The sequence below is a fragment of the Ranitomeya imitator genome, chromosome 2 (genome assembly GCF_032444005.1).
Source record: "Ranitomeya imitator isolate aRanImi1 chromosome 2, aRanImi1.pri, whole genome shotgun sequence".
Classification (NCBI taxonomy): domain Eukaryota; kingdom Metazoa; phylum Chordata; class Amphibia; order Anura; family Dendrobatidae; genus Ranitomeya; species Ranitomeya imitator.
In genome coordinates, this window is record NC_091283.1 from 106,133,687 (window position 1) to 106,160,519 (window position 26,833).

Genomic DNA, 26,833 nt, shown 5'->3' on the forward strand with positions numbered 1-26,833 from the left:
TAAAGTAGGAATATGCGGTAATAATAACATATCTCAGCCGTGGTATTATTGCTTAGCTGTTTTTCTTGTGTTTTTCTTGATTTTTTTTATTTTGTTTTCTTCAGAGTATATATCTGATTATATTGCCTATACTGCCACCATGTGGTTATCTTCAGTCACTACATATGTACACATGTTTATCTAGCTTTGATATTCGTAACTCAGCATTTATTATACGTGCTATTAATTACATATCTGCCTTATATTTGGTTTGGCTTGTATATTGTGGCTTTAATGCTTGTCCAGCATGGATCCATGCCATGAATTTCTTCAGCTCTACAATAGGTCATGATCCCACCTAATTTTAGATAATATTAAATAAATTAAACAAAAAAGAAAAATTAAACAAAAAATATTTGTATTTTCTTCTATGAAGATGTTAAAATGCTATATATCTGTATCTTAGTTATATTTATGTTTGTATAGACATGTATTATGTTTTCTGAAGTTTAAAAGTGACTAAATGCAATGGTGACTTTTAAATGGAATCTGCCACCTGTTATTTGCACCCGAATCTGAAATCAGCATAATGTAGGGGCAGAGACATTAACTCCAGCTATGTGTCACTTACTGGGCTGTGTGATGTAGGTTTTATAAAATCATTATTTTATCAGCAGGAGATTATCACTAAAGGACTAGTAAACCTGTTGCCATGTAGTCCACCATATTCATAAGCTCTGTATAACCCCGCACCTACCAGTGACTGACAGCTTTCTGCCTATGCACAGTGTAAATAGAGAACTGCCAATCAGTGTTGTGGGCGGAGTCATACAGAGCTTTGCATTCGGAGCACTGCTAGATCCGCAGTAGATGAAACAGCAATTTTATCAAAACTGCAGCAAACAGCCTAGTACGTGAAATCGCTGGAATCAGATTATCTGCTCCAACATCATGATGAGCAAAAACCTGGTGATAGATTCCCTTTTTAGTGGCCACAGAGTCATCCTGTCTACTTCAAGTATTTCTTAAAGAAGTTGTCCACTACTTTGACAACTTTTTCTCATACCCCTCCCTTGGCCCCATAAAATAATACTCTCCTCCCGTACCAGCACCGTTCCCGCGGTGTCGGCACTCTGACTCCCGGGGCTGTTGTTGTGACACGTGACCCCAGCGCCCAATCAGCACTGGCGTCACTGTCCCCCCTCCTGTCGAATTGAGCAGGAAGAGGAAGTCAGAGATCTGCTGTAGCCCGGACTTCCTCTTCAAGTTCAATTTGTTCCAAAGGCGGGGACCGCGATACCAGTGCTGATTGGTCATTGGGGTCATGTGTCACAACAACCGCACGAGAGCCCAAGACCGCGAGTGCCGACGCCGAACATTTGAGTGCCTTTTTCAGTGATTGACAGCGACATCTAAATGATTGGATCCATCTCCAGTCACTGCTGCTTACAGGCAGATGCTGGCTGTGTAACACAGCTGGCATCCACTATATATGGGGCAGACACTGCTCCTGTATTTTATAGTGTGGACATGTGATAAAAAAAAAATCTCTGTATAGCAGCACAGACCGGCCATTGGCTGCTCACATCTGTGCCCGAGGAGCCAGGGTCCCTAGGGTACAGGAGACAACAAGGGTTTAAATGTCCAGCAGAAAGCAACACCATTCCGAACTTACTTTAGAGTCAATCACTTGCCATTTGGGCACAGTAAGACGACCATATAAATCGGGCAGAGATCAGACCCCAATGGACGAACTGGTTGGCAGCTCTCCTGACATCAGAGTGATAGCTTCATAGAAATATCTGAAGTGGTCACTCTTGGGATGGGAGAGCCGCCAGCCAGTCCGTGTATTATGGTCCGAGCTCGGTCCGATTTATATGGTCGTCTGACTGTGCCCAAATGGCAAGTGATTGACTCCAACGTAAGTTCGGAATGGGGTTGCTTTCTGCTGGACATTTAAACCCTTGTTGTCTCCTGTACCCTAGGGACCCTGGCTCCTCGGGCACAGATGTGAGCAGCCAGTGGCCGGTCTGTGCTGCTATACAGATTTTCCGCTAATTTCCAAATCTATTGAATTTATTGCTGTGTTAATTAAAGCAAAGTTCACCTTATAAGAATATGCAACAATTCAACCAAATGCATTATCTATTGCGATGCAAGGATTATACAGCTGGAATTTGCTCAGTCATCCGGGATTAAATGACATCATTTCTTTGGCAGGATCATGCTGATATTGAATGGAAGTTTGCAAGGACAAAACTGTGGATGAGTTACTTTGATGAAGGTGGAACTCTGCCGCCTCCTTTTAATATAATCGCCAGCCCAAAATCTATCTGGTATCTGTGCAAATGGATCCACTACCAGCTCTGCCCGGGAAAACGTGACGAGGAACTCCAGAAGCAACATGAAAACCTAAAAACCTTCACCGTAAGACACATTTATTACATTTTCATATGTTCTTTTTAAAAGCAAAGTAGCCAAGCTGGCTTTAGCCAAATGGACTCTCTGGGGAAACATAATCGGACTGAACTGATGCTAAGGAAATTCACGTATACGTTTTTTACTTGCAGGAGCGGCATGCTGACAATCTGATTCAAAATCAGCATTACCAGGTGAGCTCTGCTGCATTACACAGTCCCGGCCCTGTCTTCTTGGCTCGACTCCAAACATTTGTCACCAGCAGGACTAGACTTTCGCTTACCGAGCGTTGTCACAAAGCTCCTGCATTCTGTGCTTAAAACGGAATACAATATGCATGACTTCCCCGCAGACGGAGGTGACTCATTTTTGGCTTTCTGCCTCTTTAAAGCAGGTTATGAAATTTGCATTCAGTAAAACAAGTTCTATTAGGTAATTGACAAGAGAGGCAGAGACAAGAATAGTTCTCCAATGCGGACAATTTCACCTTCCATTAGGATGTTTGGAATATTTCTATGTGACTTTTGTGTTCTTTCTTAAAAGGGACTGTCAGCACAGAATGACTGTTCAAACCAAGTACAGGTCCTTGGTGCTTCATGGGGGGACAATCATTTATATACACCTCCCCACCTGCTTGTTTTCCATGATGACGAATAATCAAAATTTGAAAGGATTGTAAACTCTTTTACATGCTTAAAATTGGGAAGTGCTTGTAATTGTAATCAACTTTGGAATTTAACTTGGTTCACAAGAACACAGGTATTTTTACTCTTATGGTTTACTGGTTGCTTAGGCAAGGAACATAGTCCTTGCAAGGTCCAAGCTGTAGAGCTTGCAGTTAGAGATGGGTGAAACTGAAGGGTAAAGTTCGAGGTCCATACCGGACACCTAGTGTCAATGCAAGAACTCCAAACACAGACTGCCCTTGGAAGTCTGTGTTACTGTTCGAGTTTGGCAGCCAATCAACAAGCTTTACTGTGTGGGCACTTCCAGGTCAATCACAGGCATTTCAAGTATTGGCATAGCTGTGATTGGCCGACGCATACTGTAAAAATTTTTTTTTTAAAGTACAGTCCTCTCTATTTTTGATAACCAGCCCAGGCAAAACCGACATCTGTGGGCTACAGTCCCCAGCCCTATCTTGGCTGGTTATCAAAAATAGAGGGGTCCCCATGCTGTGGTTTTTAATTTTTTAATTTTTTTTTTTTTAAATTGGGTGGGTCCCCCCTATTTTTGACAACCAGTCAAACTAAAGCAGACAGCACTGCAGCAGAGAAAACAGTCCTTTTATAAATGTTGCTTCAAGCTGTCCTGTAAGTCAGGGGTGTCAAACTGCATTCCTCAAGGGCCGCAAACAGGTCATGTTTTCCGGATTTCCTTGTATTGCACAGGTGATAATTTAATCACCAGCACAGAGAATGATTCGAGCACCTTGTGCAAAGCTAAGGAAATCTTGAAGACATGCACGGTTTGCGGCCCTCGAGGAATGCAGTTTGACACCCCTGCTGTAAGGCTGCTTTCAGGCACAATCCGGCAGTTTCAGGCATAATCTGGATCAGTTTTTTTCTTACGCCCGATCCGTTTTTTCCCCATAGAGTTGTATTACTGCCGGATTGTGCCTGAAGGACATGCGTTTCGTCCGTTTTGTGCCGGATCCGTCCCTTCAGGCTTTTTTGCCGGACACAAAAAACGTCTCCTGCAACGTTTTTTGTGTCCGACGAAAAAGCCTGAAGGGACGTTTCCGGCAATAAACGCATGGAACTGATGTGTGAAAGAGCATTTCCGGCGACCGAATCCATTTTTAACACACTGAGCATGCCCAGAAGCTTTGTTCTCTCTCTCTCTGTCTCTCTTTCTTCAAAAACCATGCCCAGGAACTCAAAAAACATGCGCAGTACATAGAGCCGGATCCAGCTAAAAAAAAAAAATGGATCCGGTGCATCAGATTGCATCCGTTTTTTCACTATGTACTCCGGATCCGTTTTTTAGCAAATTTGCCGGATTGTGCCTGAAACCAAAAACCTGATGTGTGAAAGTAGCCTAAGTGATACATTGCTGGAAAGAGGCTCCCTGCCCCTACATCATGCTGCTATTAGATTCACACAGACCGCTCTCCAGCGACCAACGATGCCGAAGTCCCCGGGTAACCAGGGTAAATATCGGGTTACTAAGCGCAGGGCCGCGCTTAGTAACCTGATGTTTACCCTGGTTACCATTGTAAAAGTAAAAAAAAAAAAACACATACTCACATTCCGGTGCCAGTCACGTCCCCGGCGTCCGCTTCCCTGTGGCGCTGACACAGGAGGCAGGAGGAGGGCAGTGAAGCGGACGCCGGGGACGTGACAGGCACCGGAATGTGAGCATGTGTTTTTTTTTTTTTACTTTTACAATGGTAACCAGGGTAAACATAGGGTTACTAAGCGCGGCCCTGCGCTTAGTAACCCGATATTTACCCTGGTTACCAGTGACCACATCGCTGGATCGGCGTCACACACGCCGATTCAGCGATGTCAGCGGGTGATCCAGCGACGAAATAAAGTTCTGGCCTTCTAGCTCCGACCAGTGATGTCACAGCGGGATCCAGATCGCTGCTGCGTGTCAAACACAACGAGATCGCTATCCAGGACGCTGCAACGTCACGGATCGCTATCGTTATCGTTGTAATGTTGTTCAGTGTGAAGGTACCTTAACTTATAATAGTGAACTGTACTACAATGTTTTACAATATAGCTTTATTGTGTACATTATTATAATTAACCATGGTCTTGTAACTAAAGACTTTGTCTCTATCATTAAAAACTGATTGTGTTAATGTTAAATTAGAAAAAGTGAAAATGAAATGTAATATGTAGGGAAAAAAATAGCACTTTAAATTGTTGTACATTTATATATTTTATACTTTTTAACATTCCAAATTATTTTCTCCTACTGTAGGAAGTTATCAGAAATCTGGTGAAGCGATATGTTGCAGCAATGATTAGGAATTCAAAAACAAATGAAGGGTTAACGGAAGAAAACTTCAAGGTAATAAAGCATTGTTGTATTATGTTTAGATTGTATTTACGAGATCTATATTGTAGGTCCTGTATGTATTGTATACATTTTATAAAGTACTGTGGCTTTTACAAATGCATCACGACAGAAGTGGGCAAAGAGTAGCCCTCAGGTCCCATGCTTCTCTTTGGCTGTTCCGACGCCGCCCAATGACTCGAACAGCCAAAGAGCTGGATACAGTGGAACCACGAGGCCATGTCCTGCCCGGGATCTCTGCATCTTCAAGATGTAATTACCAGTGAAAGCAATGATGAAACAGAGAGCCATCGGGTCCCTTTTGCATCACTGAGCCTGTTCTTCTGAGAGCGCAGAAGGCGCGATGGCGTTACTATGATGTGCCTCAGAACGCAGAGTAGATCGGAGCAGCAAGTGGACAAGGTGAGGTGAATAGCTTTTTTTTCCAATTGATAGAACATTGTTGGAAACTGTGGGAACATAATGCTGCTTGGGGAGCTATGTGGGGACATAATATTGTGCAAGGGGCTGTGTGGCTACACAATACTATGTAAAGGGGCTGTGTGGTGACGTAGAACTGAGTAGAGGGATGTGTGGGGACAATATATTATGTAGGGAGGCTGTATGGGAATGTCATACTGTACAGGGGCTCTGAGGTGACATATGAGGGGGCATACAAGTGTAGGAGGATGTGTGGGAATGTCATACTGTATGGGGGCTCTTGTAACAATGTGAGAGGACATACTGTAATATATGAGGGGACATACAAGTACAGGAGGATGTGTGGGGACATTATATTGTGTAAACAGGGCTCTGTGAAGACGTCATACTGCATGCAGGCTTTGTGGTGATATACTGTGAGGAGACATCATACTGTTTGAGGAGCTTTATGGGGACCTCATACTATCTGCGGAGACTGTTGGGGCATCATATTGCGTTGAGAGTTATAGATATATAGCAAAACTAAAATGTGCCACATTGATAGTCTGTCACCCCAAAACACTAACTAAACCACTTAGACAGGTATGTAGGAGATTTGGGCCCTATAAAAATCATACCATAGTATAGATTTTAGTGGGGATTTTAGTTGGCATAAAAACTATTTTGTATGCAAATGAGGGACTCCCTTACTTTTATAAACTTTCAAAATAAGGATGTGTGGCTACTAGTGTTGAGCATTCCGATACTGCAAATATCGGGTATCTGCCGATATTCGCTGTATCGGATTTCCGATACCGAGCTCCGATACTTTTAAGATATTGGATACCGGAATCGGAAGTTCCTATAGTGCAATGATGCACTATAATGGAGTGTGGGCGGAGACAGCTGTCTGTGTGTGCGTGACCGTGGGGGGGTCTGTGCGGGCCTGCCGGGGGTCTGTACAGGGCCTGCCGGGGGTCTGTACGGGCCCCTCGGGGGTCTGTGCGGCCTGCCGAGGGTCTGTGCGGGCCTCTCAGGGGTCTGTGCGGCCTGCCAGGGGTCTTTGGGTTTGTGTGCAGGCATCTTACAGATGCGCCATTTCTGGGGCGGCTGCGGACTGGTATTTGTAGCCAGGGGGGGCAATATCCATGGCCCCTCTCTAGGCTATGAATATCAGCCCACAGCTGTCTGCGTAGCCTTTCTGGCTATAAAATATAGGGGGACCCCACGTCATTTTTTGGGGGGTCCCCCTATTTTAATAGCCAGTAAAGGCTACGCAGACAGCTGCGGACTGATATTCATAGCAGGCTACAAATATTGACCCCCGGCCGTCGGCTTTCCCCCTCTGGCGCAGAAAATTGCGCGGGAGCTCACGCCGTTTTTTTTTTTTTTAAATTAAATGCTCATTAAGGCAGTTTTTCAATGCATCCGCTGCCTATTCTGAAGTCTGGTGAGGAGGGGCGGAGTTTCGGCCGGGCATGCGCAGTAGAAAATGGCGGACGCGACGGTCAAAAAACTTTCACTTGAACGCTTTTTCGTGCTGACAGTCCGCCAAAACACGACAGATCCGTTGCACGACAGACACGACGTGTGGCCATCCGTCACAATCTGTCGCTATTACAAGAACGCATCCTGCGAGCACATTTGCAGGATCCGTATTTTTCTGCCAGATCCGTTTTTTTCTCATAGAGTTGTATTAGTGCCGGATTGTGCCTGATGGCCACACGTTTCATCTGTTTTTTGCCGAATTCCTCAAAAAAGCTGTTTCTGGCGGACGGAAAACACATGCAGAGGAAAATTTTTTTGTCCAGTGAAAAAACACACAGCGACGAATCCGGCGAAAAACGTATGAAACTGAGATATGAAATGATGAATACGGCCTCAGAATCCGTTTTTTCATGCATGTCTCCATTCAAATCATGCACATTTTCCTCTTTTAAATTTATTTCCAAAAACTGCATCAAAACCGTGCAACAACCGCACCAAAAACTGCATCAAAACTGCACCAAAATTGCATCAAAAACAGCATCATAACTGCACACAAAAAATTCAAAACTGCACCAAAAACTGCATCAAAACCTGCATCAAAAATTGCACCAAAAACTGCATCAAAACTGCACCAAAAACTGCATCAAAACGGCATCAAAAACTGCATCAAAATGGCATCAAAAACTGCACCAAAAACCTGCATTAAAAAAGGTGCAGTTTTGATGCAGTTTTTTGATGCAGTTTTGGGGCAGTTTTTGGTGAAGTTTTGATAGTTTTTTTGGTGCAGTTTTGATGCAGTTTTTGGTGCAGTTTTTGGTGTGATTTTTGATGCAGTTTTTGGTGCAGTTTTGATGCCGTTTTTGATATGGTTTTTGATGCAGTTTTTGGTGCAGTTTTGATGCAGTTTTTGATGCTGTTTTTGGTGCAGTTTTGATGCAGTTTTTGGTGCAGTTCTTGATGCAGTTTTTGGTGCAGTTTTTGGTGCAGTTTTTGATGCCGTTTTTGGTGCAGTTTTTGATGCTGTTTTTGGTGCTGTTTTGATGCCATTTTTGGTGCAGGTTTTGATGCGGTTTTTGATGCAGTTTTTGGTGCAGTTTTTGGTGCAGTTATGATGCAGTTTTCGGTGCGGTTTTTGATGCAGTTTTTGGAAATAAATAAACAGAAAATGTGCATAATTTGCATGGAAACATGCATGAAAAAATGGATTCAGAGGCCGGATTCATCATTTCACATCTCAGTTTCATCCGTTTTTCGCCTGATCTGTTGCTGTGCGTTTTTCGCCGGACAGAAAAACCGTTGCTCTGTATATGTTTTCCGTCCGGCGGAAACAGCTTTTTTCATGGATCCAACAAAAAACGGATGAAACGTGTGGCCATCAGGCATAATCCGGCGCTAATACAACTCTATGAGAAGAAACGAATTCAGCAAAAAAAACTAATTTTTTTTCAAAATTTTGGAAAAATCGATCCGTTTTTTTTCTGCTGGACACACACATTAGGAAAAAAGTATTTTAATATTCTTCATTTAACTATACTTACCATACTTCAGCGCCTGCAAAAAAGTAAAATAATAAACCGTATACTACCTGTCTGCCATAGTCCAATTAATATAGAGTGTCCCACGATGATCTCCCCTATAGAACAGTGACATCAGGTGATGTCACTGCTCTATAGGACATTCAGTGACAAACTGACAGAAGACAATGGCTCCTGCAGTGTATCACTGAGAGGTTACTATAGTTCAAAGTCTCACTTTATGTCAATTGCTGCGTGGGAAAATTTCTCACACAGCAATGCCAAAAGTGAGACTAGAGGCTATTTTTTTTTACAGCGGTGGAGGAATACAGTACGGAAGGATACCTTCCTCCGGTCATTGTATTCCTGGAGCCCCTAGAGAGCTGTCGCATCAGCTGATGCTGCCATTCTCCACAGGAGATCGTTGTGGGACACTCGTGGATTTCTGCTGCAGATCAGGGAGTATATTGGTTGTTTGGTATTTTGTCATCTGGAAACTCCTTCAAGATTGTTGGAAGCCCATTCCCGGTGACTACTGTTGTGAATTCTGCTCTTGGGCTCCCTCTGGTGGTTATGAGTGGTAGTGCTGCGGTAGTTGGATCGCAGCATTTATCAGGTGTTTCTATTTTTTGCAATTTGGGCTGGGCTATTTAGTCCTGCTTTATCCTTTAGTCAGTGCCAGTTGCCCATTGTTTTTGGAGGATTCACATCCATACCTGGTCTCTTCTGTTCTGCTGTTCATTTCAACAAAGATAAGTTCTGGCTTTGTTTTTGCTGTCCACCTGCTGTGGACCTTATAGTTCTGTGCATTTTCATGTTTTGTCTAGTCCAGCTTTGTCTGTGAAGGATTTTTTGCAGCCAAGCTGTGTCTCTAGAGATGCAGATATACCCTCCATGTCTTTAGTCAGATGTGGTGATTTGTATTTTCTTAGGTGGATATTTTCTAGTGTTTCAATACTGACCGCATAGTACTCTGTCCTATTCTTCCTTTTTAGCTAGTATGGCCTCCTATGCTAAATCCTGATTTCATGTCTGCGTATTTTATTTCCCTCTCCTCTCACAGTCAATATTTGTGGGGGGCTGTCTATCCTTTGGGGATTTTCTCTGAGGCAAGATAGGTTTCCTGTTTCTGTCTTTAGGGGAAGTTAGTTCTTAGGCTGTGTCTCGAGGGGTCTAGGGAGTGTTAGGTACCCTGTTGTGAATTCCGCTCTTGGGCTCCCTCCGGTGGTTGTTAGTGGCATTTTTGTGAGTTCTGCTCTTTGGCTCCCTCCTGTGGTTTTTAGTGGTATGGCTGCTTCTTGGATTTAGCTTCAGCAGCTGTTTTCACTGATCGTCTTTCTGGCTCGGCTATATTAGTCTGGCCTTATGCCTCATTCAATGCCAGTTGTCAATTGTTCCTGCCTGGAGTCATTGCTCTTAGGACTTTCCTGACACTCTGACCAGTTCATCAAAGCTAAGTCCTTTCTTGTGCTTTTGCGGTTCTCTTGTTGTGTACTTGTTGTTCAGCACTTTCTTGTTTTTGTTCATTTGTCCAGCTTTTCAGTATGGATCTATTCAGCTAAGCTGGAAGCTCTGGGCAGCAGAGTTTGCCCTCCACACCTTTAGTCAGGTGTGGAGATTTTTGCATTTCTCTGCGGTGGACTTTTTCTAGTTTTTATTACTGACCGCACAGCGTTCTGTCCTGTACTATTTTCTATCTAGCTAGAAGTGTGTTATGATAAGGTAATTCAGTACCACAATGGACATAGAGGTCAGAGCACATACAGTGACCTGACAATAACCCAAAAACATAGAACGAGCTCTGAGACGTGGGAACTCTGCTGACCGCAATCCCTAATCCTCTCCAACCACACTAGAGGCAGCCGTGGATTGCGCCTAACGCTCCCTATGCAACTCGGCACAGCCTGAGAAACTAGCTAGCCTGAAGATAGAAAATAAGCCTACCTTGCCTCAGAGAAATACCCCAAAGGAAAAGGCAGCCCCCACATATAATGACTGTGAGTTAAGATGAAAAGACAAACGTAGAGATGAAATAGATTTAGCAAAGTGAGGCCCGACTTTCTGAACAGAGCGAGGATAGGAAAGGTAACTTTGCGGTCAACACAAAACCCTACAAAAACCACGCAAAGGGGGCAAAAAGATCCTCCGTACCGAACTAACGGCACGGAGGTACACCCTCTGCGTCCCAGAGCTTCCAGCAAACAAATAGACAAGCTGGACAGAAAAAACAGCAAACAAAATAGCAAAGCAGAACTTAGCTATGCAGAGCAGCAGGCCACAGGAACGATCCAGGAGGAAACAGGTCCAATACTAGAACATTGACTGGAGGCCAGGATAAAAGCACTAGGTGGAGTTAAATAGAGCAGCACCTAACGACTTCACCACATCACCTGAGGAAGGAAACTCAGAAGCCGCAGTACCACTCTCCTCCACCAACGGAAGCTCACAGAGAGAATCAGCCAAAGTACCACTTGTGACCACAGGAGGGAGCTCTGCCACAGAATTCACAACAGAAGTGGCCTCCTGTGCTAAATCTTGTTTCATACTACGTATGTCATTTCCTTCTCCTCTCACAGTCATTATTTGTGGGGGGCTAATCTATCCTTTGGGGATTTTCTCTGAGGCAAGATAGTTTTCCTGCTTCTATCTTTAGGGGTAGTTAGCTCTTAGGCTGTGACGAGATGCCTAGGCAGAGTTAGGAGCATTCCACGGCTGCTTCTAGTGTTGTGTTGAGCTTAGGGACTGCGGTCAGTATAGTTGCCACCTGCTCAGAGCTAGATGCATGTCGCTCCTTAATCACCAGATCATAACAGTACCCCCCACGGCTACTTCTAGTTGCACTGCTAAGTTCAGGGTTTGCGGTCAGTACAGGTACCACCTTCTCCAGAGTACGTCTCATGCTGCTCCTAGGCCACCAGATCATAACAGACTACCTCTTGAAGCTCATCATGAGAATGCCAAGAGTGTGCAAAGCAGTCATCAAAGCAAAAGTTGGCTACTTTGAAGAACCTAGAATATAAGACATATTTTCAGTTGTTTCACACCTTTTTGTTAAGTATATAATTCCACATGTGTTAATTCATAGTTTTGATGCCTTCAGTGTGAAGGTACAATTTTCATAGTCATGAAAATACAGAAAAATCTTTAAATGAGAAGGTGTGTCCAAACTTTTGGTCTGTACTGTATGTAGAATGTATGTAGTATGTGTGTATGCATGTAGCATGCATGCAGCATGCATGTAGTATGCATGTAGTATGTATGTGTATGTATATAGTATGTATGCATGTAGTATGTATGTATGTATGTATGTATGTATGTATGTATGTAGTATGTATGTAGTATCTACTACAACAGGAGGAAAAAAAGGAGGAAAAAACCTCCACTATTCTAGAAAAAACACCACAGAAAAACAGGCAAAGGTGCTTAACTGTCTAGGCCTCAAATCAAATGCACTCTCATGGTGCAGTGGGCCCAAGTAAAGATGGCGACTACACAGGTGTGATAATACCAGATAAGACAGCCAGCCTACAATCAGGGAATGGCTGCTTGGCACACCAATGCAAATAAATAATCTGCAGCAGTGTTCACACAGAGTATGCACAGGACTGGCAAGCGTGAGGACCCTTGACGTGGGTTGCCAGCTTATGTATTGTGGCCATAATATTAATAATAATAATAATTTTTATTTATATAGCGCCAACATATTCCGCAGCGCTTTACAAATTATAGAGGGGACTTGTACAGACAATAGACATTACAGCATAACAGAAATTACAGCATAACAGAAATACAGTTCAAAACAGATACCAGGAGGAGTGAGGGCCCTGCTCGCAAGCTTACAAACTATGAGGAAAAGGGGAAACACGAGAGGTGGATGGTAACAATTGCTTTAGTTATTCGGACCGGCCATAGTGTAAGGCTCGGGTGTTCATGTAAAGCTGCATGAACCAGTTAACTGCCTAAGTATGTAGCAGTACAGACACAGAGGGCTATTAACTGCATAAAGTGAATGAGAACATAATGCGAGGAACCTGATTTTTTTTTTTTTTTTTTAAATAGGCCACACAGGGATCGTTAGGTTAATGCATTGAGGCGGTAGGCCAGTCTGAACAAATGAGTTTTTAGGGTACGCTTAAAACTGTGGGGATTGGGGATTAGTCGTATTAACCTAGGTAGTGCATTCCAAAGAATTGGCGCAGCACGTGATAATATTAACTAATACCTTACATATTTTGATATGTTCTTGTGCACTTTTTTTACTTTTACTTTTTGAGGTGCAGTTGGGCTCTGATGGCTTTGTAAGTTGTGGCCTCTGTTCACACGGGACGCATTACAGTTAGCGCTGGTCAGCCCGCCACATGGCGTTACTAATAGGCTAGGATCCAGTTGCTGTGCATACTCTGTGTGAACACTGCTGCAGATTATTTATTTGCACTGGTGTGCCAAGCAGCCATTCCCTGATTGTAGGCTGGCTGTCTTATCTGGTATTATCACACCTGTGTAGTCGCCATCTTTACTTGGGCCCACTGCACCATGAGAGTGCATTTGATTTGAGGCCTAGACAGGTAAGCACCTTTGCCTGTTTTTCTGTGGTGTTTTTTCTATGTATGTAGTATGTAGTTTTTTTTGTTTCTTTTTACATTCAACACATTAGCCGGATGATGGGACTACTACTGTCCCATCATTGGCTAATCTGTCAATCACTGCCATTGTAGCAGGCATAGCCCGATGGGACTTGTAGTCCCATCGGATGATGCCTGCACACACAGACCCCCGGCAGGCCGTACAGACCCTGGAGAGGCCCGTACAGACCCCCAGCAGGCCGCACAGACCCCCGAGAGGCCCATACAGACCCCAGGCAGGCCGCACAGATCCCCAAGAGGCCCATACAGACCCCCTGCAGGCCGCACAAACTCCTGAGAGGCCCGTACAGACCCCCGGCAGGCCGCACAGACCCCCGAGAGACCCGTACAGACTCCCCACGGTCCCACGCAGACACGCAGTCTCTGCACATTGACTTGTGTCCCATTGACTTGCATTTGTTTCCGGTAACGGTATCGGCGATATCCAATATTTTTTGGATATCGGCCGATACAATCCGATCCCGATATTTCCGAATATCAGAAGGTATCGCTCAACACTAGTGGCTACGTTTATTTGAAGAATATACCAAATCTATTGTTTCCTCAGTCTTTTGGTGTAAAAAATGGAATTCCAAGAAATGGTGTAAAGATGAACATGAATGTCTAAAACTGCACCACTTTTAACAAGTATAAGCCACTGTGATAAATTTAGCACGCTATAATGCTGTCTAATCTAGCTTTATGCTGTCTAGGAAATAGACAGGATTATTAAATCTTCCCATAAGAATGTTAAATGGGATTGTCTGTCATTGCACTGAATTTGACACTTGACTGAGGCGCATACGGGGTTAGGACAAAAGCAAAAGCTGATGGCTCACTATAGGAGCAGGGTCTAACATCGGATATTATGTAACTGAGTATGCATTCTAAAAATATCAATGACCACATTGTGAAATACCCCTGTAGAAGTAAAAATCTGTAAAGTCTAAGAAAAAGGTAAAAAAAACAAAAAAAAAAAAACTTTTCTTTTAATTCTGCAAAAGTGATCAATGAAACATAAAAACAGCAATTACTATATTGTGCGAACAACATATTTTAACAGTACAAGAAAAATGGCATAAAAAGAAACAAAAGACAATTACAGTAGAATTTTGCTTATTTTCCTTTTTTCACCCACCCCCTTCAAAATTATAAAAGGTACCCAATAATTTGTATGTAAGCAAAAGTCGTTTGTCTCATCCCTCCAAAAACCTAGCCAACATATGGCTGTAATGGTCAAAACATCTATTCAAATCAGAACGCTAGAGTCCTGCTACATAAGAACTTGAATTTGTTGGCCATTAAATGTGCTACAGTTGTAAAACATTAAAAAATATACTAATTGTATTGTATGTATAATCATACGGACCCATAGGATAGAGGCGATATGTTACCTATGCTGTACAATGAATAAAGTACATTTAATATGAAAAATAGTGTCAAGTTTGCTGCATATTTTTTATGTTAATAAGTACCCCCAAATTGCAGCATTTAAAGAAGTACAATTAATGACCGTAATACAACAAGTCGCAGCTATGAAAAAAAATAGGGGTACACCCTCTGGTAATTAAATGGTTAACTTTCAGATTTTTTACTCTGTGCTATCTAGAAAAAGATCAGCACCTCCCTGGAGACCATCAGTAAGAAGGATAGCTGCTTTGGACTGAATTAGTTATGGCTTATGTGAAAGCTGATGATGGCGGCACTTAGAATGTACTGATGATCTGATGATTTAGCGTAGAATGTGAAAGCTGATGATGGCGGCACTTATAAGCATATGCACTGATCATTTGATGATGCTTAGTGGAGAATGTGAAAGCTGATGATGGCGGTACTTATACGCACATGTACTGTACATTGATGTTTAGAGTAAAATGTGAAAGCTGATGATGGCGGCACTTATAAGCATATGTACTGATGATCTGATGATTTAGCACAGAATGTTAAAGCTGATGATAGTGGCACTTATACGCACATGTCCTGTACATCTGATGATGCTTAGAGTAGAATGTGAAAGCTGATGATGGCGGCACTTTTAAGCACATGTACTGATGATTTCATGATGCTTATTGTAGTATGTTAAAGCTGATGATGGCGGTACATATACGCACATGTCCTGTACATCTGATGATGCTTAGCGCAGAATGTGAAAGCTGATGATGGCGGCACTTATACGTACACGTACTGATGATCTGATGATTTAGTGTAGAATGTGAAAGCTGATGATAGCGGCACTGTTAAGCACATGTACTGATGATTTGATGATGCTTAGTGTAGGATGTTAAAGCTGATGATGGCGGCATTTATACGCACATGTACTTTTGATCCTTAGAGTAGTCTGATCAGGGGTGTCATTTTAGGCATTGCAGTTGTACCCAAGTCCTAGAGCACCCATGGTCCCAAATTGTCCCTTTGGTCTCTAAGATAATAACAAAGACCCATACTCCTCGGGAGTTGTCTTGGAGATTTTGCATTACCGGTCACGAACTTGAAGTCATGCCACAGAGTCTGATTATTATTTGTGTGTCCTGAGCTGTGATGGTAATTGGGGAGAATTGGGTCAGTCTCGCACCATGCCATGCTCTGTACTGTGACTGAAATATATAATAGCACTTTGCTCCAGAAATAATTCTTAACTGAATAGTTAATCAGAAATGTTATTGTGTGTCTGTGTTGTGTGTCGGGCACATGAAAGATTCATATAAGCCACACTCAGATACACCCGTCTCACAGGAAGCAGTTGTTTCTCCTCACAGCTGGTCTTCTCACCATCTCTGATGGATGTTCATACAGCTATGAAATCTGCTGTTTACCTGGTTTTCACATATTCATCATCTTTCTGTTATTAAGAACCCGGTATCTAGCTCCCTTGTGTGTCACTGTCGACTAAAAGGGAATAACCCTGTTATTTTATTAGTTTCATTACTTAGATGTAAGAATAACACATCTGTTCTTAAAAAAATAAAACACAAAAATAAACATTGCAGTTACAGTAGTGTTCAAAATAATAGCAGTCCAATATGACTAACCAGATGAATCAATGTTTTTGATATAATTTATATTACCACGTGTCAAACAATTTATCAGTTCATTCAGTAGATTCTAAGAAAACCACCAGACTCTGCATTCATGATCTGCAGGTTATTGAGTCTGTGTGTTAGAATAATTAATTCCAAGGCCATGTGTTCAAAATAATAGCAGTATGGAGTTCAATTAGTGAGGTCAATCATTCTGTGAAGAATCAGGTGTGAACCAGGTGACCCGTATTTAAGGTTGAAGCCAGGACATGTTGTACATGCATTTCTTATTGAAAGCCTGAGAAATATGGGTCATGGGAGACATTGTTCAGAAGAACAGTGGACTGATTAAAAAGTTGATTGGCGAGGGTAAAACTTATAAAGAAGTGCAGACAACGATTGGAGATCATTTTAGCTGAACAGCCTATGCTTTAAAATGCAAAGCCAAACCAGAGAGACGGAAGAAAACGGAAGACTACCATTCAAATGGATGGAAGAAAAGCCAAAATGGCAAAGGCTCAGCCCATGATCAGCTCCAGGATGATCACAGACCACGTAAGTTACCTATGAGGCCTGTGACAGTTAGAAGATGCCTGTGTGAAGCTATAGGAAAGATATACATCTAGGGACCACATAAGCCAGAAGATACAAAAATATTTAGAATTGAGAGCCCTCAGTGGTTGATACCTTTTAATGGCTAACTGAAAAGATGGTAACAAATAGCGAAAGCTTGCAATCTGTTACCATCTTTTCAGTTAGACATTAAAAGGTATCAACCACTGAGGACTCTCAATTTTAAGTATTTTTGTGTGAAGCTAATCTCTTAGCAAGAAGTCCCCGCAAAGTCCCATTGTTAACAAAAAGACATGTACTGAAGCGGGTAGAATTTGCCAAAGAACACATTAACTGGCCTAAAGAGAAATGGAGAAACATTTTGCGGACTGATGAAAGTTAAATAGTTCTTTTCGGGTCCAAGGGCCGCAGACAGTTCATCAATCGTCAGACGACCCCCGAACTCTGCATTCAAGTCACAGAACACTCTGAAGACAGTGAAGCATGGTGGTGCAAGCATCATGATATGGGCATGTTTCTCTTACTATGGTACCGGACCCATTTACCGCATACCAGGGATCATGGGCTAGTTTACATATATTAAAATACTTGAAGAGGTCGCTAACGAGGATATGCCCTTGAAATGGTTGTTTCAATAAGACAACGACCCTAAACACCCAGTAAACAAGCAAAATCTTCGTTCCGATGCAACAAAATTGAGGTTATGGAGTGGCCGGCCCAATCCCCGGACCTTAATCCGATAGAACACTTGTGGGGTGACATTAAAAATGCTGTTTCTGAGGCAAAGCCAACAAATGCCAAAAAATTGTGGGATGTAGTCCAAGCATCCTGGTCTGGAATAACAGGTGACAGGGGCCAGAAGTTGGCTGACTCTATGCAACATAGATGTGAAGCGATTCTAAAAAAAAAAAAAAAAAAATACTGTGTATACAACTATATTAGGTTGGCGATTCTCAGGAATGCTAAATCCACAAAAATAGTACGTATTGTGAGTTTGTAAAGACAAAGACAGACACTATTTTTTGCTATTTTCTGTAAAGTAGTTAAAAATTATCTACATTTCTCTTCATGTTTTGAATTAGAAAACAGTATGCAATGTCCACAATACATTAACTTATGTTTCTGAACACTTATTTTGAACACTACTGTATTTATTTACACTTTTTAACACCTCCCTTCTAGGGAAGATTCCCTCCCCCGTATACAGATACACTGCCTCCCCTGACTCCACAAGTCCAATCAGCAGCCTGAGAGGCCCCATCCACATATGCTCAATGCAACACTAAATTTGTGTCAGTGAGCAGAGGGCCTGTGCACCTAAAGCTGAATGATAATAGCCAGATTCTAATGTTTTCGTAACAAATTATCAAGATACAAAAAATTAACAGTATTACATATAGTCAAAAGTATTGTAGATTTGTTATATATATATATATATATATATATATACACACACATATATGTATATATATATATATAACAAATCTACAATACTTTTGACTATATGTAATACTGTTAATTTTTTTGTATCTTGATAATTTGTTACGAAAACATTATATATACACTATATAATGAATTATATAAATATATATATATATATATATATATATAAGAGAAAACCAGCGCTTGAGAAAGGATATCACATCCGAAACGTCGCCACGCCATTGGACAATAAAGTCCATTTTTTAAAAAAAAATTTGTGCTGTTTTTCACTTTTTTTTAACCTTATTATGAGGAACCATTGGATTGTTGATTGGAAAGCTTTGCACCCTAATCTCTCTGTGAGGTAAAACTTGTTTTTAAAAATGCAGGGGAATGTTTTACCTCACAGAAAGCAGCAGCTTTGATCCCCTGCCATCCTGTATGTATAGTCTCTTGTTTCCACCCCAGTCTATACATATATTTATCCGAAGATGCCCTTAAAAATATCTTTTTCTTTTGATTCTTCCCAATCCAATGTTTTAAGAACACTGGTTTCACACGTCTGACTTTTACGGTCCAAGCAAGGGAGGCGGTATCTCCTGATCTATGCAACAGCCTCTTATGAGGATACTGAGTTTTGGTCAGGAGACCTGACCGTTCTGGTCTGGACATTGGGGTTCATATTCAGACCATGCAATCCGGATGCATCAAACCAGATGCAGGGTAGCAGGTCCCCTTAGAGAAGTATTGGTTGGATTGCTGCGATGGCAGCACTGTGTAAAGGAATAAGTCTCACCGTACCAGGAGTAAAACTATTTTGCCTATCTGTTGAAAACACATTCTAAAAAATAATTCCCCAAAAATGTTTTTAAAAATATAACCTTGCTCCTCTGTCTATTATAACAGCAAATCACATTATACTTATCTGAATGTCTCATTTACCCAAATTTCAGAAGCTTTTCAATTCTGCAAGATGATATGTGCAAACTGTTCTTTACAGGTAGCACCTACTTTGCTTAAAAATATCTCACACAAATCCTTTGAGAACACAATTGCTGTCACATGGGATTTTTAATGTGCCAATTTATATATTTGTCCTAATGTTGGAATTTTGTATTACCTTGGACACAGTAAGTTATCATTTCTGGCCAGTGACCACTGTTGTAATCATATCAACAGGTTCAAAAGTTTCAGAATTGGATTAGGAATTAACCTAAGAATAAACTAAATTAGATATAAAAAACCCCCACAGATTTTCCATACCATGTGTACACCTTTCAATGTTCTTTTATAAATTTTGCTTTGTACCCGCAGGAATTAAAACAAGACATCTCCAGCTTCCGCTATGAAGTGCTCGACCTTCTAGGAAACAGGAAACCTCCGAGGAGAAGCTATTCCACCAGCAGCACAGAGGTGTCCCAAAAAGAAGAAGCACCAGAAGAAAAACCCAAGGAGAAAAGTGTGTCTTTCAATGTAGCCAACAAAAAAAAAGACTTCAACGTCTCAGCTCTTTTTAAAACAATGTCTGGGATTGAGATAATGGAAGATACTCCCAAATGTAATGGCATTAACAAGCGTTCCTTTATTCGAAACGGCAACAAACTCCAGAGGCTTTCAAGCTCCAAGAAGGAGTCCTTTAAAAGACTAGGCTTACTTTTTTCCAAGATGAATGGACACGTGCCAGAGCCTGCTAGTGAAGCAGTATATACCATCTCTGATGGTCTGGTCCAGCCTCATTACATGTGGCAGGACGTAAAGCAAACTGATCCAGAGCCAGAGTGTTCTAATAGTGAAATTAACCTCAATGAGGTGAGTCAACATGGGAGCATTGGTGGAATAAGTCAGGATCCTACTCCTGTTCATACTAGCTCCCTACACTGTGCTTCCGACCTCTGCTCTTCTAATGCCAAGTTGATAGACTCAACAGAGGATGTGTTTGAGTCATGGGGAGAAGCATGTGGTCTGCTCATCAACAAGTGGAAAGACGGGCAGGAGGAGCAGGTCACGACAAGACTATAAGATAACTATATAGGACTGCTGTAAAATTTAGCAACTATATATTTGTAACAATTTCCTTTTACAGAGCGTTAAATAAGGTAGGAATCCCTTCCCGTTCACATAGCTGAGTGTGGAAGTCCATTAACAGCGATCTATTTTGCAATATTTTTTTACCATTTTCGTTTGCTTTTTATATCGAAGCTTACTAAGCTGTGTCTAAGCTTTCATGTTAGTCGTTCAGCATCAGCAGGGCTTTCTGACTACTGAAGAACACTAAAGGGGAATGCAGAACATGTGTAGCAAAATGGAGCTGCACTACAATATAACAGCTTGCCAATAGATAGATTTTTCTTGATATTTAGCCAAAATGATCTTTTCTGATGCATCATTTCAAATTTTCTAAAGCGATTTCCACCAGCAGCATGTGGGTTTTGACATGTTTGCACAAAAAAAAAAAAAAAACGGTTTGTCAAGCAGGTTACAGACATTAGCTTATTCTTAAGGGTTGTTAATCTTACAACCTCTTCTCCTAGCACTTTAGAACTAAATTCAATTACTATAAATGGAATGGTTATTGTACAACAGTGTATTCCTATGATTTATCTCTGTGGTATAGTCTGAACCACAAATGTAGCGTCATACAATACAAGTAATATTGCGGGAATGTTTCAGGAATTGGAGGAGGTGGGTCACAAATATATTTAATCTTTTATATGTAAGAGCATTCTCTAATCCTCCACTATTTGGAGTTTTATTGTTGATCCATTTTTCATGGAGATTAGTGCCCGCTAACATTATACATTTAAATTTGCTAATTTAGCTGACTGCTTGGTCTTTTATGGATTGAAATGGTTTTGTTAACTCGAGAACTCAGGAACAAGTTTCTATGGCTTTGAAAGCTCTACTACATAGTTAAGAATTATATCCAATCTACATTTCCAGTAAATCAATAGGAAGAATGATTACAGAAGCACTCGCAGCAAAGGTTTTATCCTCTTAATATATTGCAATCATATTTTATAGTACCGTGTACTTACAATTGCTCATTTTGCCTTTCTACCCAGCTAAGTATTCTTTTTTCTTTGCTCTATGTAGAAACAGGAAGTCTCTTGTCCCTGCTTTTATCATCCCCCTCTTGATCTCTTGACCAAGCTGCTACCTCCTCCCCCTGCCATAGACTTTTGCAGTAAGCTTAGAAGGGTTCAGCTAATCAATTTTTAATCACCTGATGTCATAGAACTAACGGGAAACAGAAGAATTGACTGGGTAGAAATGCAAATTGAGCAATTGTAAGTACGCCGTGCTGCATAATATGAATGATTGCAATATATTAAAAGGATAAAAACTTTCATGGTAGTGCTTGTTTAAGAAGTAGATCTAGTAGGGAAGAAATACAGCTTATGTATTGGCCATCTACCAGCCACTGTTCACATATCTTATGGGCTCAGAGAGCAATGATTCTTGGCCAATACATTTTTCACATTGCAACAAGGCCAAGTGTGGACATTTGGTTGAAAATTGGGAACAATTTACAGTTTTTTTTTATGGCATTCAAATAAAATTGAGGCACAGCAGAGAATGGTTTGGTTTATAGAAGCCATCCTATGAAGATTTTATTTGTAATACATCTGCGTATAGGTGTTAATTTACTCATCTACCACTGCCTTCTCCGATATCCAATGCCATTCTGCTCCTCTTCTCAGTGACATCACAGTTTTTCAGACTCTCTGGCTCAATCTGTGTGTGTGAGCTGGAAGTCTTTTACAATGTAGGTCTATGGACCTTCGTTCGGACTCTCCACAGGCTTACATTGTCAATTTTACAAAGTGCAGTGTGACCCGGAGAGCCTGAAGATCAGTGACATTACTCAGAATCTCAGAAGAGAAGCAGAATGGCACTGGATTCCAGATAAGGTAGCGTTAGATGAGTTTAATAACACACGGACACTACACTACATGCACATATATACAGCGGGTAAGGAAATTATTCAGACCCTTTTACATTTTTCACTCTTTCTTTCATTGCAGCCATTTCGTAAATTCAAAAAAGTTATTTTTTTTCTCTCATTAATGTACACTCTCCACCCCATCTTGACTGAAAAAAACAAATGTAGAAGTTTTTGCAAATTTAATAAAAAAATAAAAACTGAAATTTCACATGATCATAAGTATTCAGACCCTTTGCTCACACTCATATTTAAGTCACATGCTGTCCATTTCCTTGTGATCCTCCTTGAGATGTTCTACTCCTTCACTGGAGTCCAGCTGTGTTTAATTAAACTGATAGGACTTGGTTTGGAAAGGCACACATCTCTCTATATAAGACCTCACAGCTTACAGCGCATGTCAGACCAAATGAGAATCATGAGATCAAAGGAACTGGCCAAGGAGCTCAGAGACAGAACTGTGGCAAGGCACAGATCTGGCCAAGGTTACAACAGAATTTCTGCAGTACTCAAGGTTCCTAAGAGCACAGTGGCCTCCATAACCCTTAAAGGGAACCTGTCACCCCCGCCTGGCATTTTTAACTAAAAGAGCCACCTTGTGCAGCACTAATGCTGCATTCTGTCAAGGTGGCTCTTTTATTTGGGGTCCCTTCCAATGCTGCAATATTCGTTTTTTTAATTAGCCCGCCATACCTGTAGTCTGTCCGGGAGGCATGTCTTTTCCCCCCGTACACAAACGCCTCCCAGCCATCCCTCAGCCCCTCTGTGCGCCGGGCGCCGCCTCCTCTGTCTTCATTATGTCCCCGGCGCCTGCGCTGTATGTTCCTTTTTCGGGCATGCGCAGTGTGCGCTGCTCTGACTCCCATCACATGATGGGAACTTACAACACAGGTGCCAGGGACGTTAATAAAGACAGAGGAGGCAGCACCCGGAGCACGGAGGGGCTGAGGGATGGCTGGGAGGCGTTTGTTTTCAGGGGGAAAAGACATGCCCCCCGGAAAGACTACAGGTATGGTGGGCTAATTAAAAAAACTAATATTGCAGCGTTGGAAGGGACCCCAAATAAAAAAGCCACCTTGACAGAATGCAGCATTAGTGCTGCACAAGGTGGCTCTTTTAGTTAAAAACGCCAGGGGGGAGTGACAGGTTCCCTTTAAATGGAAGAAGATTGGGACCACCAGAAGTCTTCCTAGACCTGGCCGTACAGCTAAACAGAGCAATTGTGGGAGAAGAGCCTTGGTGAGAGAGGTAAAGAGGAACCCCAAGATCACTGTGGCTGAGCTCCAGAGATGCAGTAGGGAGATGGGAGAAAGTTTCACAAAGTCAACTATCACTGCAGCCCTCCACCAGTGGGGCTTTTATGGCAGAGTGGCCCGACGGCAGCCTCTCCTCAGTGCAAGACATATGAAAGCCTTCAAAGAGTTTTCTCAAAAACACATGACTGATTCCCAGACTATGAGAAATAAGATTCTCTGGTCTGATGAGATGAAGACAGACCATTTTGGTGATAATTCTAAGCAGTATGTGTGGAGAAAACCAGGCATTGGTCATCACCTGCCCAATACAATCCCAACAGTGAAACGTGGTGGCAGCATCATGCTATGGGGGTGTTTTTCAGCTGCAGGGACAGGATGACTGGTTGTCATTGAAGGAAACATGAATGCGGCCAAGTACAGAAATATCCTGGATAAAAACCTCTTCCAGAGTGCTCTGCACCTCAGACTTGGCCAAAGGTTCACCTTCCAACAAGACAATGACCCTAAGCACACAGCTAAAATAACAAAGGAGTGGCTTCAGAACAACTCTGTGACCATTCTTGACTGGCCCAGCCAGAGCCCTGAAACCCAATTTTGCATCTCTGGAGAGACCGGAAAATAGATATCCATCAACGTTCACCATCCAAACTGATGGAACTAGAGAGGATCTGTAAGGAAGAATGGCAGAGGATCCCCAAATCCAGGTGTGAAAAACTTGTTGCATCTTTCCTAAGAATACTCATGGTTGTACTAGCTCAAAAGGGTGCTTCTACTCAATACTGAGCAAAGGGTCTGAATACTTATGACTAGGCTTGAGCGAAACGGATCGAACAAATTCAAAAGTCGCCGACTTTTGGCAAAGTCGGGTTTCATGAAACCCGACCCGATCCTAGTGTGGGATCGGCCATGCGGTCGGCAATCTTCGCGCCAAAGTAGTGTTTCATATGATGCGTTTGGCGCCATTTTTTCAGCCAATGAAGGAGCGTGGGCAGAGTGATGACATAGGTCTTAGGGGCGTGCACGCCTATCGCCATCTTCTCGCTTGTGCGCTGTAGCGATTTGCAATGTGTAACACCAGCTTTTCGAGAGAGAGAGAGAGAGATTTCCCATTGACTTTGCATTGGGTTTCGTGTTTTGGTCGATCCCTGACTTTTCGCGATAATCGGCCGATTTCACTCGACTCGACTTTTGAGATAGTTGGGTTTCGCGAAACCCGACTCGACCCTAAAAAAGTAAAAGTTGCGAAACCCTACTTATGACCATGTGATATTTCAGTTTTTCTTTTTTAATAAATGTGCAAAAATGTCAACATTTCTGGGGTTTTTTCAGTCAAGATGGGGTGTAGAGCAGGGGTGTCAAACTGCATTCCTCGAGGGCCGCAAACAGGTCATGTTTTCAGGATTTCCTTGTATTGCACAGGTGATAATTTAATCACCTGCACAGAATGATTCCAGCACCTTGTGTAATGCAAAGGAAATCTTGAAAACACGCATGGTCTGAGGCCCTCGAGGAATGCAGTTTGACACCCCTGGTGTAGAGCGTACATTAATGAGAAAAAAATGAACTTTTTTGAATTTACCAAATGGCTGGAATGAAATAAAGAGTGAAAACTTTAAATGGGTCTGAATATGTTCTGTACCCACTGTATGCACAGATTTAGAAAAGAAAAGTCTTTATATGAGGGCTTTGTTAATCATGGTTAAAAAATTATTTATATATGTGTAGAAATGTAAAGAATTTAATAAACACATAATGTTAAATATTCAATTTAGTTATTGACTAATGGTAAAACCAAAAATATCCAAACCCCATGTTTGGTACATGAATATTTATATTGGTTTATCAAAATTATAATATTACAAGCTTGACATAGTTTTCGTTACAGTGGAGCAAAAATTTGGACTGCCATGGTCTAGCATCTACTCTGGCCCTCAATGACAGCTGGATCAGTGCAGTCTTCACTTTTTCATCCTTGGTATTTACTAGACCCCACAATGTAATGATGCATGTTATGTTGTTTGCTGGGCCTTGTAAATGCCAGAGGCCAAGGATGCACTGAAGATTGCACTGGTCTGGCTGCCAAAGCAGGGCAGAGAGTCCTTTATTTTTCTCTACTCTAGCATACATGCCTTCTTTACTACATGAGCCTGGGTAAAAAGAACAAATGTCCTCCTCAAAGCTCAATTCAGCAATGAGATGGAAGATGAGTAATAGGAATCATTTTCTTAAATTAGGCGATTAATTAAAATTACCAATCAAGACCGTGTCCCAAGATCCAGCACCCACTCATGAGCTTTTATACCTATTTTAGGAGAACTAGCCAATTTGACTTCTCTGTGTATTCTTGATAGTATTTCAATGTGTAAAGACTATACGAATCTTCAACCAAGCTTATTAAATTAGTATCACTTTTTAATTGCTCACAGTCCAACTATAATGTAAGAAGCAATGAACCTTTGCACTAAATATATGTAATTTTACTTAATTCTTGTCCGTTCACTATAATATCAGAAGCTGGGGTGCAGCCCCAATTAAATTGTTTGTAAACAAAGCACCATTACATTTTCAGCAAAATTCAGTCAAACAAAATCATAAAGCACAAAGCTTGGTGGTCAGGGGGATAACGCTGACACTACAGCGTACAAAGACTATGGGATACATTCAATAGCTTGTGGAGCTCTTGAGGTATCGATTGCCCGGGTTTTAACTATGGGTAAGGTTGGGGTGTATAATTCTGAGAAATTTTGTTTGTTGAGTAAATAAAAAAAATGGTATTTTAATAATACCATTCTATCTACGGTAGTTATTCAAACCAGGTCTTGTCATTTAGAAACACTGGCACCTAAAATGTTGCCCACTAGTTATTAGCATTCATTAGTCTGGATAGGACTAAGTATATAACTCAGGGTGACTGAGCATTTGCCAAAAAAAGTGCAAATTTAAAGTGGTCCTCTAAGGAAGAAGCTGCAAGCTCTAGTCTTGTCCTGAGGGAAACTGCCTGCCTCAATATAATCCTTACCTGGTTACCAGTCTTTCAGAGATCCATCGGGGTCTTTCAGCATGGTTGCACGTTCTGAGGCTGTTATGAGCCACCTGAGAACCTGTTCCGGAAATAACTCTCCATGCATGCATCAGCTTTTTCCCCAAAGGGTCACTTTAAAAATGTAAATAA

General features: G+C 41.7%; 1 protein-coding gene across 1 annotated transcript in view; it reads left to right on the plus strand.

Annotated features, from left to right (window-relative positions):
- The window catches only part of TRPC5 (transient receptor potential cation channel subfamily C member 5), a 499,839-nt gene extending 478,933 nt beyond the window's left edge, over nt 1–20,906 (plus strand). Inside the window, exons 8-11 of the mRNA XM_069747115.1 lie at nt 2,200–2,406; nt 2,550–2,591; nt 5,332–5,421; nt 19,777–20,906. Coding sequence (XP_069603216.1) covers nt 2,200–2,406; nt 2,550–2,591; nt 5,332–5,421; nt 19,777–20,481 — 1,044 coding nt within the window. The 3' untranslated portion in view covers nt 20,482–20,906. The remainder of the gene's footprint in view (nt 1–2,199; nt 2,407–2,549; nt 2,592–5,331; nt 5,422–19,776) is intronic.
- The last annotated feature ends 5,927 nt before the right edge of the window (nt 20,907–26,833 follow it).